Source organism: Hesperophylax consimilis, chromosome 14 (genome assembly GCF_061612785.1).
Source record: "Hesperophylax consimilis isolate HC1 chromosome 14, BYU_Hcon_1.0, whole genome shotgun sequence".
In the NCBI taxonomy this organism is placed as follows: Eukaryota; Metazoa; Arthropoda; class Insecta; order Trichoptera; family Limnephilidae; genus Hesperophylax; species Hesperophylax consimilis.
In genome coordinates, this window is record NC_142849.1 from 25,975,198 (window position 1) to 25,996,460 (window position 21,263).

General features: G+C 33.6%; 2 protein-coding genes and 1 non-coding gene across 4 annotated transcripts in view; 1 reads left to right on the plus strand and 2 right to left on the minus strand.

Annotated features, from left to right (window-relative positions):
- LOC149418107 (lachesin-like) overlaps positions 1–21,263 on the minus strand; it is a 394,668-nt gene that overhangs the window by 351,991 nt on the left and 21,414 nt on the right. The window lies entirely within an intron of this gene.
- On the minus strand, positions 7,318–7,510 carry LOC149418109 (U2 spliceosomal RNA). The gene has a single exon (XR_016303177.1). It is a non-coding gene; the product is annotated as a U2 spliceosomal RNA (small nuclear RNA).
- On the plus strand, positions 7,521–9,047 carry LOC149418110 (cytosolic beta-glucosidase-like). 2 transcript variants are annotated; one of them, XR_016303129.1, is made up of 3 exons: positions 7,521–8,208; positions 8,308–8,400; positions 8,557–9,047. XR_016303129.1 is itself a non-coding variant. In XM_089639334.1 (2 exons), exons 1-2 carry the CDS (start codon positions 8,283–8,285, stop codon positions 8,634–8,636), a joined length of 198 nt encoding a protein of 65 aa, XP_089495460.1. In that variant the 5' UTR covers positions 7,521–8,282; the 3' UTR covers positions 8,637–9,047. The 2 variants fall into 2 exon arrangements, 1 of the variants encoding a protein (XP_089495460.1); XM_089639334.1 differs by having other exon boundaries at positions 7,521–8,400.

Below are 21,263 nucleotides of genomic sequence, written 5' to 3' on the forward strand. Positions count from 1 at the left end.
AAAAGAGAATAAACCCAATTGTCGTATTACATTCCATATGTAAGCATCATTTTAAGCTTATTCACATCGTATAATATGAATCAGTTGTAGAAACATATACGAGTACTATCACATCGAGATACATCTGGTCGAATGTAGCGATTCTCAAGTGTGCGCATCGTTGTTACTGGGAAGTAAATTATGAACACTTATAAAAGTGTCTTAACTAAATACGTAAACAAAATATTCGACTCTGAAAGTAGAAGAAATTTTTTTTGCCGAATTTGGACTTCGCAAATTTGTTCATAACGTGGCGAGTAATTTGCGCTCCCATGTAAAAATGTCTATTCATTCAAAAGCAGATTTTACTTTGAAGAACTAAATTGTGATATTATAATGCGAGATGCCTATATACTGTCAGATTTATTTACTGACGAATCACAGTCAGCTTTACCTCCTTCGTTCTTCAACAGTTGATTTTACCCCTCACCTTTAATTTCTAGTCTATATATTCATATGTCTGTGGTTGTCACATAAAAAAGGAACAAAAGGCTAAAATTTATATTTAATACTCTACCCGCACGAATAAAAATGTATATAGCTAATTTATTAAGAAACACGTGTTCATGCTCCTGCCTTGATAATATACAAAGACAAATTCGAAAATATTTCGATTTTTATGAACACGTGTTCCGACATCGTCATAATATATTATTATTTTTCTAAAAAATTATCACGAAACCTAATTCGTTCGTTGAGGCCATGTAATCACGTTGTTACCAATAATTTGAGAAGATTATTAATAAATTATCAATACTCAACTCCGTGTGGGAAAGGAAACAAGATAATATAACGAACTCAGCAAACCCAAAACCAGTTCATTCTGCAGAATGAAGTTAGAAGGTGGGCAATACAAAACTCTAGTAAAGACGTGAGTAGTTTTTGAAAAGAACTATTAAATGCTAGTCCCAGCGAGAGCTCGTACGTACACCATCGACGATATTCTCCTTCGATCTCAAACGTCTTTTATGAAAACGAAAAAGACAGTAGATACCAAAAAAATATATTCTTTTATCTGCCTTATTAGGTAAAAAATATTATGCCCCATTTTTTTATAATTCTTTTGTAGCCTATTTTCTTGAAGACGTATTAAAAAGAAAGAATCCATTTTCCGATCAGATTATCATTTCACATAACGCTGATTATGATCTAATCACAGTAGGGGCACTTTAAAATGCGTGTCGTCCATTAGATTTCCATAATTCTCATGATTAAGCTTTAACTCAATTATTTATAAAGTCTTTTGATGATTAACTTCCAATCGAACAAGCGAGAGATGTGTTGTGAAGACAAAACGAAACAAAACACTGCCTTGTATCCATGTATAATGAATGGTTGGTAGCTGAGTTGACAAATGTGTCTAGTTCTCACCAAGGCGTCATGTGTTCAATTCTAAGTCCCCTGTGATTGCATAATAAACATTTTACGATTATGACGATGTCAGTAGAAATGTTCAAAATATTCAAGTCGGGAAAAATTTGTTCAAATAATACATCTGGCGGTTGACGCACATATTATATGTGGTTTTTAAAGCTAAGATAATCTTTTTTTACGCAACTGTAATATCATCTTCTTATTGCATTGTGACAATTTTCAGTTCAAACAGTTCAGTTACAGCCATTGTAATTGACATACGTGTTTCCGTAATTATTTTTTTCCCAGATATAACGTAAATTACCACTTTTTTTCATTTTTAGTCCGTTACAATCGCAACAATCATCAATAAGTATTCAAAATAGTGTGTTTTGGCACTTTTAACGTGCTTTAAACATTTTTTATATTAAATTTAACAAATATATTTTAAAAAATTATATTAATTATAACGAATTTCTTAAAAGTAAACTGAGTAGGTACAATACAAATATCTTAGTAAATCGTAACAATGGTCATAAATAATTATGAAACAATTATTTTGACAACAGGAATAATATGATTTGAAAGAGAGATACTTAAATACGAATTTTAACAGGAGCGTGCCAAAATTTAAAAAAAAAAACGATAATAACTAAGCGAAAATTGAAAAAGTATTTAATGAAACACAATTTTTTAGTAACTTAAAAACATAAAGTGTTCAAGAGAAAATCCACAAAACAAAATATTTACTCTACGAATAAGTTTGAAATGCGAAATCAGTGACAAAAAATGATATATATCAGAGTGCCCAAATGAAAGAGTAGCCAGGCTTTTAGTAATTCTTCCCTAAAACCAGCCACCAATGTTTCCTATCGCCACTCTAATCAAGGATTGATTTATTTAAAAAAAAAAATTATTTCGCTCTTTTTAGTCTGTCCGCATTCTATTTCACTATTTGAAAAGTAATTATTACACAAAAAGAAAACCAGTAGTTTTTAACATTTATAAAATTTATACCTTTTAAGAACTTATTTTTTATATTTATAATTCCAGCAGGTGTAATTCTCTCCGTGTGTAATTCTGGCAGTGTAATATTGATACGTAAAAATCACGTCTGTTTAATTTGGTCTTGACACCGTTTATACCCATCTCTTGTTTTTGTCATTCCCCCTCACAACTTTCTTCAGATTCACTAAATTGGGAGTGCCGTGGGAATGCCATACTTCCACTAGTTCGGTGTCACAAATTAAGACGCCACAATAGGCCAAAATAAAGTCGAAATGTTAAGCCCCCGCATTCCAAATTTCTACCGATTTTTAACATATTTCTCTTGACGTTTTTAAGTTCCCAAAAAATATTCATTATTTTATTAGATAATATCTATACATTTGTAAAGTCGAAACTGTATTTATATAAAATTCTCTCGATAGACAAAAAATCGCAAAGTAAGTTCCAAAAATTATTAAAAACACGTTTTGCTCTGTTATTTAATATGTTATAGGGATCAAGAAATCACATTGTATCTATAAATACAACTTTATTATTTCATATAATTAACGTTTCGGCATAACAAATGTGTAGATATTATCTTCAAGAATAAGATTTTTGAAAACTTAAAAATTTAACGAGAAATCGGTAGAAATTGGGTATCGAATTTGCCCTAGCAAATGCTCTAAAATAAAGTGGGAATCTTAACGATGTAAGTGAAGAATACGTCTAGTAAAATATTCGTCGCGTGGCCTGTCGTATTGGACCTACGATCGAATTTGCCCTAACAATTTTTTCTTACAAAATAGACACTGTATCGAACGTCATCAGCATCATCAATATATGTACATCAAATATAACAAACACAACAAAATGCCATCATATTTACCACTGTCGAAAACTTTGTAAAACCTTCCATAAAAACTAATGTTGATAAACCTGCCCTACAGATAGGTAACTCATGTTTAAAAACCTGCCCTGCCGTTTAACGGTAAATTTTATCATGCTAAATGGAAGAGAAGTTGTCTCGCCTTAACGCAAGCAACCATCTAGCTCTCGCGAAGCAAACGCTCATTGGCTGAGCGAAAAAAACCCGCTCTTCTGTCAACGGGCAATGAGAGATTTAGAAAAAATACTAGAATTTGCAAGCCTTTTCTGTAATAATAAGAGACAATTTTAACTAAATAGTTTTTTTACAAAGATACTTACATGTGAATTAAATAAACTCGAATAGAAATAAAATATGTTAACACGTAAGATAATTATGTACTCAGCGAAACTCTGAAAATGTTACAGAGATTTGACCAATTATCTTGTAGAATATGTCTTATTATAACCAAATAAAAAATATTGCGACGACGTGGTTTTGGCAAAACGACAGCGGTAACAGCGGACAAGGTCTAATATTATAAAATATTCCCATATTTCTGAGATAAACAGATTTAATCTTACAACGTGGCGAGCTTCATAGCAAAAAAAAAGGCAAAGCTCGTTACGGGAATTTGATATTACAAACAAGGATCGGTGACGCGGTCGTAATGAATCTTATAAATACGCCGCAAAAAACGGCCCCTGCCCACTCTGCTTCGAGCCTTGGACCGAGCAATACCTACCGCTGTCCGCTCTGCTCATACTCGCTTCGCTACCTGGGAACTAACTCGGTGTGTTTGATTTGAGCCTGGAGGGATACAAGAAATTGCACCCACAATAAAAACCAACCGTCTTTATAAAGGCGTTCTTTTAAAAATGCAGATAACAAATGTCGAATATATCGCCTTTCTCAAGACGCAATAAAACCAACCGTCTTTATAAGGCGTTCTTTTAAAAATGCAGATTACAAATGTCGAATATATCGTCATTCTCAAGACGAATTCGTTTATGCAAACTTATTACAAGAGTCGATATTCCCTGCATTTTTATGGTATTTTAAATAACTCTGTAACAATTCAAATGAAATACCTCAAGTGCTTTATTTGAATCATTACAAAGGACAAAGGTAAATGTGTGCCGGTGCTTATATTTTACAGTTTTTTATTGTGCAGGCAGACACGTCCCGTACAGACACTTACATCTTTCCGCGTTGTTTTTTTAATCAATTCTGATAAACTATTACTAAATCTCGGATGTTTCAAAATTAATATCACAGGAAGTTACTAATTCATCGTCTAGAAAAATAAAATCTGATACTTACCGATAAACGTTTTATAATTTATTTCAAAGTTTTACGTAAAATATTTGAGTGGTAAGGTACTGTTTTGATTACTTTAAAATATTAATAACTTAAATCCGTGTGTATCGATCTGAAAAAAACTTATTTTAGTTACGAATTCGTCGGGATTAATAAAAATCAGCAGAAGCAACCAAGATGTTAGAAAAAAATTTGTGACAAAATGAGTTTCCTTCAAATCTAAAACCCATGTTTTGTATCGGACCAACTGTACAAAAGAGGTATTAAAAATATCCATAATCAGGCGTAAAACAGGTTTTTTTTCCAAACCTAAATAACCATACCAATTTGAAATACAAAGGTTGATCCTAAAAGAAAGAAAGATTATGAAAAGTACTAGAAGTGGACCAGTGCGTCAATGAAGAGTCCCATCACCAATCAACTGACGGATTCATGAAATGTATGGGATTTTTTAAAGATTTACTGTAGAACAATCGAAAGGATCCCGTTTTCTGGTCGTCTAACTTCAACATTAAGGCCTTCGTCGACAAGGAATCGACAAAAACCGAGTGATGTAACGAATGCTGTAATATATATTTGTATTGGGGCCTGCAAAAGGGTCAGAAGGCGTGCGGGAGCGATTCGACGTACGTCGTAGATGAGAAGATGATGACATTTTACGTAAAGGTGTTAAATGCGAAAACAGAAATCTGCAATACCGACAATTTACTGGAGTGCCGTGTGCAGAAACCGTGCAGCATGCAATGCGGAATATTTCTCACATCCTTCCCGAACTCGGTTCAAGTAGATTCATTGGCAAGCCGACCAGTAAGACGACGACCTGAGCCAATAAGACTATACCTGCCGATAATTTTCTAAAATACGCTAAGTAAAAAGTTTAGTGTAGCCAGATGAGAAAACAAATTCCCTCAACAAAGTCGTCAGTGGGCGGGTAATTCATTTATTCAGCGGGGGACAAATTACGATTTAACTTTTCTTTAATTATTTGTCAAAGCTGGCTACAATATTTGTTTGGGAAAGTCTGTACAAATGATTTCTTAAAATAATCATTGGTTTCTACTTTTAAAGTGATTTCAATTCGAGCAAAAACACAAAACAAATAGTTGAAAAAATGGTTTTCACTGTTATATTTTACTTGCTCCAATTAAAACTTAATTATTTTTTTTATCGTGTCAACTTTTTACTTGGCATTTTATCCAGATAAGACTAATAATTATTTTATAATTATTTGTTTTGCGTTAAGACCTACTTTGTTTTAATTCAAGATTTGCAGTTTGATTTTTTAAAGTACCTTTAACACAGGGGTAGGCAGAGCGTACGGCCTTTATGACTTTAGACTTACTAACAATCATCATTAAATTATTCTTCATACAAACTAGAGGTGAGGCGTATTTATAGTACCCAGTAAAAGTACCGGGTATTTGCATGCTATACTTTGTACTTGTGACAAATCTCCAAAATACCCTGGTTCCAAAATACTCACGGTATTAAATATTTTTAATAGGTACCCAGTATAAAATACTTGTGAGTATTTTGGAACCATGTATTTCGGAGATGTGTCTAAGTACAAAGTATCTCATGAAAATACCCAGTACTTTTACTGGGTACGATAAATACGCCTCACCTCTAGTACCTTAATATTTTGAATATGTACTTTACTAGGTATATTTGGAAGGTATTTTGTTGAGTATTTTGATTAGGTATTTTTGATGGGTATTTTTGATTAGGTACTTTTATCAGGTAATGTTGATAAGAAATTGTGGGTGTTTTTCGAAAGGGAATTTCGTAGCCACCCCCCTCCCCCCCACAGATTTTAAAAATTATTGTGGGGAATCACATTTTTATTTTTCTGTGGGGATCTCACATCTAAATTTTTTGTGGGTTCTGTGTAAATTTTCTAATGTGAGTGCAGTTTAGAAATTACTTATTCTAAATCAGAGGTTCCCAAACTTTTTTGTGTCGTAGACCCCTTGCCATGTTTTTTGTTTTTGGTAGACCCTCTACTTACCAGATATTGATTTTTCGTAAATTTCTAACTGTAGTGAAGTTTAGTGTTAAAAACTTAAAGTAAAAACACATGTTCAGTTTTATACATTTATTAATTGAATTTAAATTAAAACTACTCAAAATAAAATTTTGTATCTGTTATATAAAATAAACGTAACATAAAATAAACTAAGCAATAAGTAAATTTTTTTAGTGGGAAGGATGAACTTGATGCTTAAATAATAAATTATCAACATTTGGCGTCAATTTTGTAAGGTTTAATCTTAAGTCTCCTCGGCTAATGATATCCAGTCTGTTTCATTTTTTTGTTAGGAGATTTGTAACAGCGCTGAACCCGTTTTTACAAGTTCAAAATGTATTGCAATCACAAAGCGAATGCCTACATCTTACAACTTACACAATTTTCATATATAATATTTTTTTTCTTCATAGGTACTTTTATAAATAATGTATATGTCTTAATATTATAAGATAGTATAATCGTATAATGTAAGTAAATAGGTACTATCAGTGTATGTTGAGATCCACTATCGTGGACCCCCAATTTTTACCAGGTATATCTTTGTACCTGTACCCATTGTACCCAGTAACGAAAAGTACTCACCTGTATACTAGGACAGATGTTTGAAACAGGACCAGGTATATCAGTACCAAGCGAGCTACCCCCCCTACCGATCGCGGTTCGCACAACGTCCTGAACTTCTGCTCAGAATTCAGAAGTCATCTCCCTAAATCCGTGAATTTCAAGATGGGCCGATCCCGGCGGCACTGCAATGCCGGGCCAACCCGCGACAGGAGTGGAGCAAGCCCCGAACATCCCGTCACATTCCAAAAATCAGTTTAATATACTGGTCCCGCATTGCGAGAACTATCAGATATTAAGCTGATAAGAACAGATACTACACTTTGATCTTAGCCAACAGGCCGAGAATAGAGGAGAGGCGTATTTATCGTACCCAGTAAAAGTACCGGGTATATTCATGCCGTACTTTGTACTTGTGACAAATCTCCAAAATACCTGGTTCCAAAATATTTGGTTTGATATTTGTACCACAGGTCTTGAAATACTTCGTCCTTTAAAATATTACTGACTTCTCACTCTCGTCGGTTAGAAAGTTATAAGAGGAAAAGGGACAAAGAAATATTTTTGCTTTCGGCACTGTAAAATACAGATGCCTTTTCGCTCTTTCCTATTAGAAAGGTGTACGAGGAAAAAGGACAGTTATGAGTATTTAGCCACGGTAATCTCCATTGTCTGATGGTGAATGTCTATGGAAAAACTGTTGACAGCTGAGTGTCTATGGCATGGTGTTTGACATTTTCACATCTTGAACTTTGTGTAGTTACTGCGCCGTTGCGGAGATTTTATTGGCAGATTTTAATAAATTGTTTATCCGATATTAGCGAGATGGCTTTGTACCACTGGGATCTTCCACATCCTCTACAAGATAGTGGAGGGTTGCCGAACTCCACTATTGAATAGTATTGAAAAATACTTCGCAGATTAAAATTTGCTTTCAGCGCATTCGAAGATAAAGTCACGAAATAGTTGATTTTTAATGAACTTTCCGTAGTATTCCAGGAATAATACGGCGGTAGAGGTGACGGAAGGGCTTCTGCATTGAATTTATCAGGTAAAAAATTAACATAAACATTCAATAACAAGAATCTTATGTCTTGAAAATAAAATACAGATCTTTGTGAGGTTATGATGTGTTCTGGTAATTTCCTAGGTATTGCTGACTACTTGTGCGCGCATACTCTCATCAAATCTCACACCAGGGTCTACCATCTTTACGAAGATGTATTCAGGGCGACGCAGAATGGTTAGTAGAAGAGAAAACTTGTTATTTTACATGTAATTCATTAACAATGTCACCGGCCAAATGCCTGTGTTGAAAAAGTGTTATGAATCGATCAATTGAAACGAAAACATTGGCAAAACCAATAAATATATTAATTAACTGCTTTAATGCTTTCAGGAAGAATAGGAATGAGTATTAGCGTTGATTGGAATGAACCAGAAAATCCAAATTCTGCTGCCGATGTCGAGGCGTTTTAAACAGGTTTTGAGTTAACAGTAAGTTACCTATAGAGATGATATTACAGACAGCAATGTAGGTAAAAGTGTTAATTTTTCATGACCATATAATATATGTTTTGTTAAAATGATGTTAGTGTTTCATGCTTAATAAATAATTTCTAGGCAGTGTAATACGCCTTACAACATTACGCTACGAATGTACAAAAAATCATATAAAAAAACTTTCAAACATTGTTTATTTTGAACACCTGTAAGTAATATTATTCCTTCTTGTTCCTCCCCTCCCTTCCCCTCAACTTCCCTTCTCAGTGCCCAGCGCGCCTAAGGTCCCCGTGACTCACCGTCCCCAGATACCCATGGTAGGTATAAAATATTTAAGAATATTTTGTACCTCAGCACGCCTCAGGTCCCCGTCACTCTCCGTTCCCAGTACCCAGATACTCAAAGTAGGTATAAAATATTTGGAAGTATTTTGTACCGGGTATTTTTACCAGGTATTTTTTTGTACGTGTACTCATTGTACCCAATATCGGAAAGTAATCACAGGACTCACCTCTAGCCGAGAAGCGATACCTTTAACCAGGAATTGACAGCTTAAATGAACCTGCTGGAAGTGACATGGTGCGAGCCTCGAGCGCAAGTGTCGCCATCTATACGCAGAATTTTGAAGCAAATCACTCACCGCACATAAATTTTTGTAACTTGTAACTATGTAGGGTTTCCAGATGTCCGGTTTTGGACCGGACAGTGCGGTTTTTGAACGGCTGTCCGGTCTAGAAAACCGGACAGTAGAATGTCCAGTTTTTTTGAAAATACGCGATATATATAATAAATTTAAAATTAGCGCTTCTCAACACCATTATACTTATCAAGGTATAAATTTTTTTTAATGCACAATAAAATCAAATCTGAAAAAAATTATAAAGCCTTTAAATTACAAATAAAACAACTTCTTGATCAACCAAATAACAATTATAAGTTTTAATTTGATTTTTTACATATCTTCTGATTACAGATACATATTAGTAGTAATTGATCAAATTCAAATTTTAATGGTATATATATATATAAAACACATATATTTTTCTTCTTTTACCATATCCTCTTAATATATTATATCAGCATTCGAGCCACCAACAGATTATTGTCGCAATTTATTATGTACCTTGGCTTGCAATATTATCAGCTCTGTTTACTCCAAATTAATAAAATAACTCCATGTACTTATACCTACTTATTAATCGAAATGTAATAATATTATTTTTATTTTATTTTTATTCTTAAATTAATGTTCATTTACTATGTATCTAATTTAGTAACAGCTATTGTAGTTTATTTTCATTATCTATACTTTTGTTATCATGATTTATTTCTTACTTTGTAAATAAAAACTTTCTTTCTTTTCTTTACCCAATATAATATATTGTAATGGCACTACTCCCCAAATCAAACACGAGAAATTTTTTCTCTATTGAATTGGGTAGTTACGTTAAAAAGAAAACATTTTTATTGTAATCAGTTTTTTTTAGTTTAACATATTTATGTTTTTATATAAAAGAAATATATTTTTAAATAAAAAAAAATAAAAAAAATATATATATATACCTTACGAGATAATTTAGAGAGCAAAAACCGTGAGCGATTCTGGCGGGTGGTAGCAAGACTTGCTCAAATCTGTTGAAAATGGTACAATATGTGTGCAGTGTTCCCGTCTCCAATGCCTTCGTAGAAAGAGTTTTTAGTGTAAAGGGTAATGTATGGACTGACGAAAGAAATCGACTAGGTTTGAGTACCGTCAAATTGCACTAAATTTAAAGATACAATTTCAGACAATTAACGATTATTTAAAGCAATAGCATCTAGTGCCAAATATGTTAAAAAGTGATTGTTTGCTTACTAATAGTGATAACAAATATAAGTTTTGTTTACTAAGTGTTTCATTGTGTTCACCCTCAGAAATTTTCGGTAATTATCTCTGTTTGTTTTGGTCAAAATCAAAGTGGTTTATGATTATCAAAGGATCTTTTGATTTTCGACAAATTGTACCAAAAAAATCAAAGGATCCCCTTGATAAAAATGTTTTGTTTTTTATCTGGACCATCTGGCAACCCTATAGGTAACTCAAATACTCCAGGTCACCGGCGACTCCGTTCGTTGAGTTCGTTTGCGGTTGGAAGGATTCGGGCGACATCGACAGCCGTCGCCCCCCTTCCTTCTTCCCGCACGAAATTTTACAATGATTTTGCAAGGAATGTGGACTATTTATACTCAACTCAATGGTTACTAGCAGAAGCGGTCCCTGCCTTAGTGCATTTGTGTAATGCACTGCCGCACGTTAAGGCAAAAACTGTCAACAGGGTATTTTAAATAAACTTTAATCGACATTATCATGGCTTTGTTGATGTGATCGTTAGCTTGCGGTGTACAATTTTCGAAGTCAATGTATAGAGGAGTTGTAGATATGGCTCCTTTTTCTGAAAAAATAGTTACTTTCTAAGACCGTTCTCTATCTTATAAAATATATCGAAGTGTAGGCCCAGCTACAAAAGTTTTTTTTTGTCGAAATGCTCAGATTAAAAACAAAAGTTTTTTCGCTTTTCTGTCACGAAGGTTCACCAGTTTTTCATTTGTACTTCTTCCACATGGATGCGCAAATTTGGTATCCGATGCTGATGTTGTGTATTCACGTCGCAAACAATTTATTGCGCATAGTCCGTACACGGCGCTACTGAAATCGCGAGACCCGCATCGCCAACTTCAGTATCTCAAAACGTCAAAAACTAGATTTCATACCTCACTCACAGCTGCTGTAGCTGACATACTTTGTTGGCCGTTTTGTTCCTAGCATTGATATTTTAAGGCACACGCAAAAAAAAAAATGTCTGAGTCAGGTGACGACGAGACTATAGTTTTGAATATTTATATATATAGTAGCCAAGATACTTAAATCGTCTAGTATCGGATACTTGCGCATCCCTATGGAAGAGTGGCCTAAGATTTCCGGACGTCGTGTATAATCACTTTAATATACAATGCTTCCTTCGTTCATCCGATCTATAGGCCATTAATAATTCAATTAAGGGTACCCATCAGACAAACCAGACAAAACCACATACTAAACATCCCTCATTGTAATACTAATTCAAAACAAAATACATTCATTCACCGGGCTTCCCATACTTTCAACAATTCGTACAACACATTTGACTTATTTAACACAACACCTCGCATTTTTAAATCTAAAATCATAAAATAACATTTACATTAGCATGTTACTCATCACATAGACTAGATCCATCCCCATCCTACCCCTCCCTTCCTCCATTACATCCCATCCCCATAGGCCAATGTAACTTTTTTCTCTTATTTTCACTAAATAATTAAGATCCATCAGTGCAAACCTATTATTGGTTGTATTTTATATTACTTATACTGCTACTCTTTATAAAATATTATAAGTGTTAGATTTCCAAATAAAATTAAGCAAGCATTTTGAAGTTTGTGGCGTTGCAAGTGTAGATTTTGTGGATATTAAAAAAAATCTTTTGTCGTAAAATTTTGAATTACCGGAACCGGTTCCTTAGAATTTTCTTCTAATCACTAATTGGGCCAGTATATCATTCATTTTTAGTAATGATATCACCAGGCTTATCTTATCAGGACTCTTACGAAATAACAACTTGACATAAGTAAATATCAAGCCGAGCTTAAAATGCACACGATAATGCACAATGCTGACAAACTGCTTGGCAGTTTAGCAGGAGTTTACTATTAAATATTCCGGCCAGGGCCAGCAAGATAAGCCAATGATATTGAGACTAAAAATTACTGATATACCGGTTTTGTTTAAAATTTCGATGTTCCTCCATAAATTATGAAATATTCGAAGAATAAATTTATCGGTTTAAATAAATTATATTTACCTATCAAAAATGACCTCGCATTTATAAAACTTTCGAAAATATTGGGGTAGTAATTAATCGATGAATACAAAAATTGTGCAAAACTCTTCATGAACCCCGGACATTATCATGTAAAAATTCCAGGAACCACCGGCTATAAAAGTAACTGCATTAGGAACCGGTTCCTTTTCGGTCTTCGAAACTGGAATCGCAGCGACAGTCCATTTTGGATATCATCCTTCTCTACTTAACGGTGTATATTTTTAGACGTACTAAAATATTTACTCCGCTGCATCTTCGTCACATTCAAACCGCGCAAGAAAATACGTCTGCAAATGCATTAAGCGCAATATATTTAAGTGTTCTGGAGATTCCACTTGCTTTCTCGTGAGACGCGTGTTGCGAGAGGCGCCAACGTCGAGTGTTTGGTTTAAACACCGCCCCGGGGCGCTGGGAGAAGGGTGAAGCGAGAAAGGATTTGAGGGGGCGCTGTGCCGTGACTGGGGGTTATTACACCCCCAGTAAGGGTGGAACAAGGCTGCTAATACAATTCACTTACATTCTCACAAAGTCACACAGAACGTTCACCATTCAACGTTCACCGCAGCCAGGGCCGGATTAAGGTGTGATGCTGAACGGCTTAGGTGAAGTGCGACAGGGCGCTGAATAATTAATGTCTCACTAAGTCGGAATCAGTAGCAGTAGTTGTGTGATTTCGTGATGATACAATATGTTTATGGGCGGAATTAATTCGTCAATTATTAATGCCATCAAAAGCTCGTTTATTGTCACAAGCACCACATCAATTTGTCAGTTGACTATAAGGTATACGCTTACATAATATGGTGACCTTCTAACGTATGTATTAAATTATTGTGCTAATCTCTCAGTTGAAATGATTTGTATCACATTTTACCCTCATATAGTGAAATTACGAAGTTGTTTTAAATTTGTTTTTAACAAATACACCAATTTGAATTTCACTATCGTTTTCCTTAATGAATGCAAATATTTAATGTTTGAATGTATGTTGCAGTATGAATGTGTAAGTCCGAGAATAATGTGGATCAGGTTCAAAATCGGGTTGACAAGGGTGTTTCTTGTTGTTTGTTATGCCCCTGTCAATTCTGAGAGTGACGAAGAGAAAGATGATTTTTGGACTGGTGTGAATGATGTGATGAGACTGAAAAATATTAATGAAAGGATTATAATGGCAGGCGATTTGAATGGGTGGGTAGGAATTAGACGTGACGGATTTGAATCGGCCTTAGGTATGTTTGGGGATAAAAGAACGAATGACAACGGGAACAGAATACTTGAAGTATGTTTAGAGTGGAACCTGTTGGTGTCCAATACTTTTTTCGATCATAAAGGTATCCACCAATATACGTGGGAAAGAGGAAATGAGAGGTCAATTATCGATTTTGTAGTAATTGACTCTAGGTTGAGAGCCGTTACCGAGGACGCGAGAGTTTTCAGAGGGGCAGAGGTTGAAACTGACCACTTTCTGGTGGTGTCGAGAGTAAACCTCTTTTGCGGTTGGCGCTCTAAAGTGAAAACGGTACTAACTCCAACAAGAATCAAAATTGAAAAACTACAAAACGATAATGAGAGAAGTAAGTATGTGAATTGTGCAGAGATGAGATTGAATGAGAAAAAAATGGACGGTCTAAGCATAGACAAAACATGGAATCACATAAAAGTGAGTCTTTGTGAATCTGCTAGAGAGGTTTGTGGAATAAGTACGCAAGGTAGGAAGAAAGGTGATGCATGGTGGGATGATGATATTAAAGCACTGGTCTCGGAGAAGAAGAAAGCATGGGTATGTCTGATTGCGGCTGGCAGTGCTTCCAGCGAAGAGAAGGATCGAGCGAAAGAAGTATACAAGGAATGTAAGAAAAAAGTAAGAGTTGGAGTGAAAGAACAAAAGAAACGCCTGGAAGATGAAGAAGGAATGAAAATGACAAACCATTTCCAAGAAAACATTAAGTTGTTTTGGAAGGAAGTCAAAAGGTCCCGGTGTGGTTCTGAAACCGGAAGCATGAAAGTAATAAAATCGAAAGATGGAAAAATGTTGACGAACGAAGAAAAAATAAAAGAGAGATGGATGAAGTATACCGGTTGATTTTTTTAATATTCTAGGACGGATTAATAAATAATCCATTTACAATGTAAGTTTTTTTTATTTTAGCATTCATATCATTTGGGAAGATGGGCTTAAAAAAAGTTTATTTAAAGAGTAATTGAATTTATTTACTGTTTTAGAAATTTCACCATCACTCTCATTCAATATCACCATCATCATGTCATGCCATGAGGTGCTAGAACATCTGTTCTGCCGTGTAAGTCGTGGTGACGACTAATTATATATTCCAAGAAAAAGTATAAACTCGTATTCACAAAAAATCTGGAATTGAACTATACGTTTATCACGAATACAAATAAATATCGTACTATTACATTTTTTTATTATTTTCACGAGGTCGTGCTATTTGGATAGCGATAAAAATCAAAACATGTACAGTACTTTATCAAAACTTTTTCAAACCTTCAAGAACGTATGAGCAAAACATACGTAGAAAATCCAGTGTTTTAAAAATCCCAATGAGCTTTCATGATGCTATTGATAAAAATACAAATTGATGCAAGACTTTTTTTTGTTTTTTTTTTCGTTACAATTTCTTGCAATTCCCTCCCTGTGCAAAACGCGGAATCGAAATACTCAGCGACAGAAATCCCGCAAAGGTCGGCCACTTCTAGTCGTGATTATGGCTGTTAATTTATTATCGGTAATAACTGTTGTTTTCTTCGCCTGGAAACTGCCTACCATTATAGCGCCCCCACCTGCCGCCGCCCCCCAGCACCGGCCAGGAACAATCCAACGCAATCAGCTATTGAATATAAGTGAAGTGAACGTAGAATAAACTAAACACTGAAAAAGAGAGATAATATTCATTATTCCAACATGTTTTAGGGCTATTTAATCCGTTTGCAAAATATTGCCTCTTAATCTGATGAACTGAAAAAGCAGTAGATAATAATTAGTGGTTAGTATAAACTTATATATATTTTTAAATTGTTACAGTTAAACCAGATCTTCTCACGTGGGTTAGTATAAACATATATGTACATTTTAATGAACACTTCGTATACTTATTACATACGTAATTATTCCATCTTTCTTTTGAATTCGCTTGTTCTAGGTACATTTTTATTATCACTGCTACACATCTGGATTCCTATATACAGTAAGCAATTCTGTGGTTTTCTTATGTTCATTTAATAGACATCTGACGTTTTGTATCTGGCTTGTATCGTGCATTGGTGGAAGTCCTTATTGTGCTGAAGTCTGTCTCTAAAGTAGGTTGGTAGAAAATTTGTCAAAAACTTTATAAATATAAATTAAAAGGTTTAAACACTTTTAGTTCATCAGAATGTATGGCAACTATCTAGAACACTCTTTAGTTTATCAGAATGTACGACAAATATCTAGAACACTCTTTAATTGGTCAGAATGTATGGCAAATATCTAGAACACTCTTTAGTTTGTCGGAATGTATGGCAAATATCTGGAACACTCTTTAGTTTGTCAGAATGTATGGCAAATATCTAGAACACTCTTTAGTTTGTCAGAATGTATGGCAAATATCTAGAGCACTCTTTAGTTTGTCAGAATGTATGGCAAATATCTAGAACACTCTTTAGTTTGTCAGAATGCATGGCAAATATCTAGAACACTCTTTAGTTTGTCAGAATGTATGGCAAATATCTAGAACACTCTTTAGTTTGTCAGAATGTATGGCAAATATCTAGAACACTCTTTAGTTTATCAGAATGTATGGCAAATATCTAGAACACTCTTTAGTTTATCAGAATGTATGGCAAATATCTAGAACACTCTTTAGTTTATCAGAATGTATGGAAAATATCTAGAACACTCTTTAGTTTATCAGAATGTATGGCAAATATCTAGAACACTCTTTAGTTTATCAGAATGTATGGCAAATATCTAGAACACTCTTTAATTTGTCAGAATGTATGGCAAATATCTAGAACACTCTTTAGTTTATCAGAATGTATGGCAAATATCTAGAACACTCTTTAGTTTGTCAGAATGTATGGCAAATATCTAGAACGCTCTTTAATTTTCCTAATTTTATTTTGTTTTTATAATGGCAACTTTATTCCTGCTTAAATTCAACCATAACTTTAAAAACAAAATAAGTATTAATCAGTGTTTCTTTGATTATACATGAATCTCGAAATAGTATAAAATAAAGTCGCTATCCGCGTCTGTCCGTTCTTTTCTTCTAAACAACGTACCGGATTTTGATAGGGTATCAACTATCATTTAGAAAATTTTTCCCGGAAGGTTTATATATACAATACATGCATTTTATATTTATAGAAAGTAGAGAACAGTCGATGTTTTGCAATCAAGTTGTAAACAAAATATTTTCGGACGCTTACATTGATAATGTACTACGAAATCGTATTTTTTAAAAAGACCTCACTCTAACAACCTTAAAACTTTTCCCCACACCATTTAAAAGTCCCCGAGCAACGCCAGGTGCACGTTAAGTAGTTTATTTATAATATCAACAGGAATTACATTTAATGCAAGGGAACAATGTTATAAATAAAATAAAATGACGTGTAAAAATGTTGAGTGTCTACATAATATGTTCTGCTGACAAACTGCTAGTGATTTTTAAAATCACTCCCAAAGTAATTCTTTAATAAGTGAGATTGTCACAAGTGCTTATTTATCTACGCCTCGACGGCACGTTCACGTAACAAAGGTGATAAAATAACGTAACATTCTCTGATAACGCCCGTTACCGTAGTACGTGTTATTTGTTAGTTTCACGATTTCGTATCGCGGATCTTTGAGCCTAATTTTTAGTAGAACTGCCTCATATTCGTAATGCGGCGCCCTTATAGCGGTAACGTAAATGTTTTCAAATGATAAAACAAACGCATTTGCATAAAATTTGTGAAATTAACTCGGTTATTCGAATTAAGCATCATGCTGTTACGCGGTATTCGTCGAGTAATGCGAGGTCATGGAAAATTATTATGGATTTTAATAGAAAATTTTCCCAGCTAAAACAATTGATAATTATTTATTCAAAAACTTGCTTCACCATTAGAAGGCGATAAGCGGCGCGCGTAGACAGTTGAAGGTAAAAAAGCATAACCTATTTTTTCGCTTCATGTCTCATCTACATATCACCACTATTTAATAAAAAAGGATCGACATGTTCAAACAAATGGATTTTTCGTCATTGTAATTAAAAATGAGCAAATTTAGGAATAGTAAAATTAGAACATATAGACAAAAGTATTATAATGTCCACTTGCAACAAGTAACATATTACACGAAGATAATATAAGGAGAAATATGACAATCTAAGATAATTTTATAAAAATTACAGATATGACAAAAGTAGGGTATAAAACTATAAAGATAATGTTAAGTCAAGACAGGAATTAGGTTTTGTTGGAGTTTACGACTTCTGCCAAATCAATACAAAATTTTACTCGCGTAATGACAGACAAAAATCATTAAAACTTATACCAAAAACTTCAAGGTCTTCACTTGAGTTTACAAGTCTGACCATTCTGGACATTAGTAATTTATATATATATATATAAACTATATATATATATATATATATATATAGTTTATGGAGTGTTGATGGAGTCTACGGGAAGGGATATTGAAATGGATGAGTTGCAACAAAGTAGGTGAGTCAATCATACTGTTAATAATTTTCAGAATGCAGATGAGATCAAATTCCATCCTACGTTTTTCTAACGAAGAAAGGTTGAATTTTATTTATTGTTTTTAAGTTTAATTTGTAGAACTCCAATTTAATTTTTAGTTTTTCTTTTACATTCAATAGCATTATTATTAAAATAAAAATAAAAAAAACAGTTACATTACAAGGAAACATATCATAAGTACACAACATGAAATATCTAATTCCTGTAAATTGTTTCATCACTGTAACTCATGTACTGTTTGTTTCTATTATAAAAAAATTATCATAAAATCGCTAATTATTGCAATTATGTATAAAGGGTTTAAAGGGACGTACAGACGGCCGGCATAGTCCAGTGGTAACGCATTGGACTGCCATTCCGAAGGTCGCGGGTTCGAACCCGGCGCGTGCGCAAATAAATTTTATTTGATTAATTTGTGTTATTTCACAATTAATTAATTAAAATAATATATAGTATATTTGCGGCACGTTCCAGAGTGGAAGATACTACCAGTATCGCCCTGGTGTAAGACCACCATTCAGAATTGAAACGTTGCTCCAAATGGCTATAGCCGTGTTTAGTGACTAGATCTGAATAGCCAGGTACTTCCCCACCTTCCTCTTTCCCTTCCCCACTTACCTTCAGCCTCACAACATCCCCCAATTGGGGATGCCATAGTCTCACTGGCTCCAGACGGGAGCAGTTGGGACTCTTGTGAGGTATTCAATATATAAAAAAAAAACATGACTTACTTTAACCAGTGATTTCTAACATTACTTGGAGTAAAAAATGTCTCCGGAGAATTTTTTTTGTTTTTTTTTTTACCAACATACAAAATTCTTCCTCGTGTCATTTCTGGTCACTCAGCCGAGTAACTACTCATCCCCTTTACCCAACTCTAATCCAATACCCACAGATTTTTTTTTGTTTTCGTTAGAAAAAAAAACATCAAAAACGTCATCGAAGAACAAAATTTCATTTTCATTCTTTACTTTAAATAATTTCAGGAATCGCTGACTAAAGTAAGTTTACATCCTTTACATCCGGTAAAACAAAAACTTTTGCAAACTAATATTGAGTTGGTGAATTTGAAATAAGTGAAGAAATGAATAATAAGATTTTAAATATATAAAAGAAAAATTTTAACAATAATATTGTTGCATGTATGAAAGAAAAACTTTAAGCTATAATAGTGTTGAAGATATGAAAGAAACACATTAAGGCGATGCACTACGTAGTAATCCAAAATTATTTGTTTTTGGTTTGAAAATTTAGTCGCCTAGAAACGTTTCAGATGCCTTAATTAAATACTGCGAGTAGAATACATCTTGACCTTTGAAACAATCGAGTATTTTTTAGACAAGTCTTTTTATAAGCCCAGAAAAAAATAATGTATAAGGCCTATTAAAATTGCTTTAAAGTTCAAAATCTCCTACTTACGAACCCATTTTCGGTTATGATTTTATTGTATAATGTGGTAAATTAAGTTATTTATAAAATCATCCGAAACAAATAAAATATTTATGCCATCCACAAAATAAAATAGAAGGCACTTTTTGGCCATGTTTTTTTCTTACATAAATCAAAACAGGCGGATGGTGTTAAGCGCGAATTTAAACCTTATCGCCATCTGCATAAGGGGTGTTATTGATAACGGCTCGATTTAAAATATTACACGACGTAGTGCATCGCCTTAAACAATAATGTAATTGAATATATGAAAGAAAAACTTTAAACAACAATTTTGTTGAAAATATGAAAGAAACACTTCAAACAATAATATTGTTGAATAAATGAAAGAAACACTAACATTAATATTATTGAATAAATGAAAGAAAAACTTCATACAATAATTTTATAGAATATTTGAAAGAATAACTTTAAACTATAATATTATAATAAGACAGAACATAATATTCTTTGCGTTTCGGTGAACTCGTAAGAGCTAGGCTTCTTCGTCACAAAATATTTCATAAAGGAATTGTTTCCATCTTGAATATATGTATTGTGCTCTAGAGATAAGGTCATTTTACTTCATCATCTTAAAAAACTTTTTTTCTACCTTCTGTGGTAACATTGTCCGGACTTTTTGCGAAAAAGGTGCGACAACCCGCAACCCTTATTTATATTTATGGGGTGTTTTTATGTGATGATGATTGATAAGAGAATGCCGGTTCCTCCATCACCAGTTATTACCCTTTCGAGAAATTCAAACTGAATAAGATTGAATATGAAATCAGTTGGATGAACTTACGGCGGTAACGAGGCATAACGGAGGCTTAGAGGCCATTAAATATATCAAAGTAAATAGCGTGTTGCGTATTATTTACTGGTATAAAGGTTACATTTATTCAATAGTGTATACAAAACTGAGTACATACCCAAAGGTTATACAAAACTACAAATATATTTTTTTAAATAGCCATCGATCATTAATTGAACTAGTAATTATTATATCCAATTTCATGTTTCACCCAGAATATATATGTTTGCAAATTTGTGAAGCCCATTGTCGCGTTTACGTAATAAGTTGATAGAGATATTCCTGACAAAAGTGTTTATAACTTATGAAGCTACAATTATATGCGCTATATGTCGAAATTCGTTCCACTATTATAATGCGATAAGCGGTGCGCGTAGACCGGATTCGGTAGTTTTAGTTAGGGCGTTGGGAGAGTTTGTCAGTTGAAGGTAAAAAAGCGAAACCTATTTTTTCGCTGCATGTCTCATCCAAATTTAATACAACAGTGTTATTATTATATGTATTTTCAGGTTTCATATGCGAGAATTTCTATTTCTAAACTCTTTGTGTATATAATATTTTCTCCCATATTGTTAATATATTTAGTAATAATTTTAAATGTATTTTAAAAAATTATGACTCTAAAACTTTTTTTTTTAATTCGAAAATAGTACAGGGTTTTCCAATAAGAGGTATTATTTTGAATAGCCCGCTATTTCGGTAGATGTTACT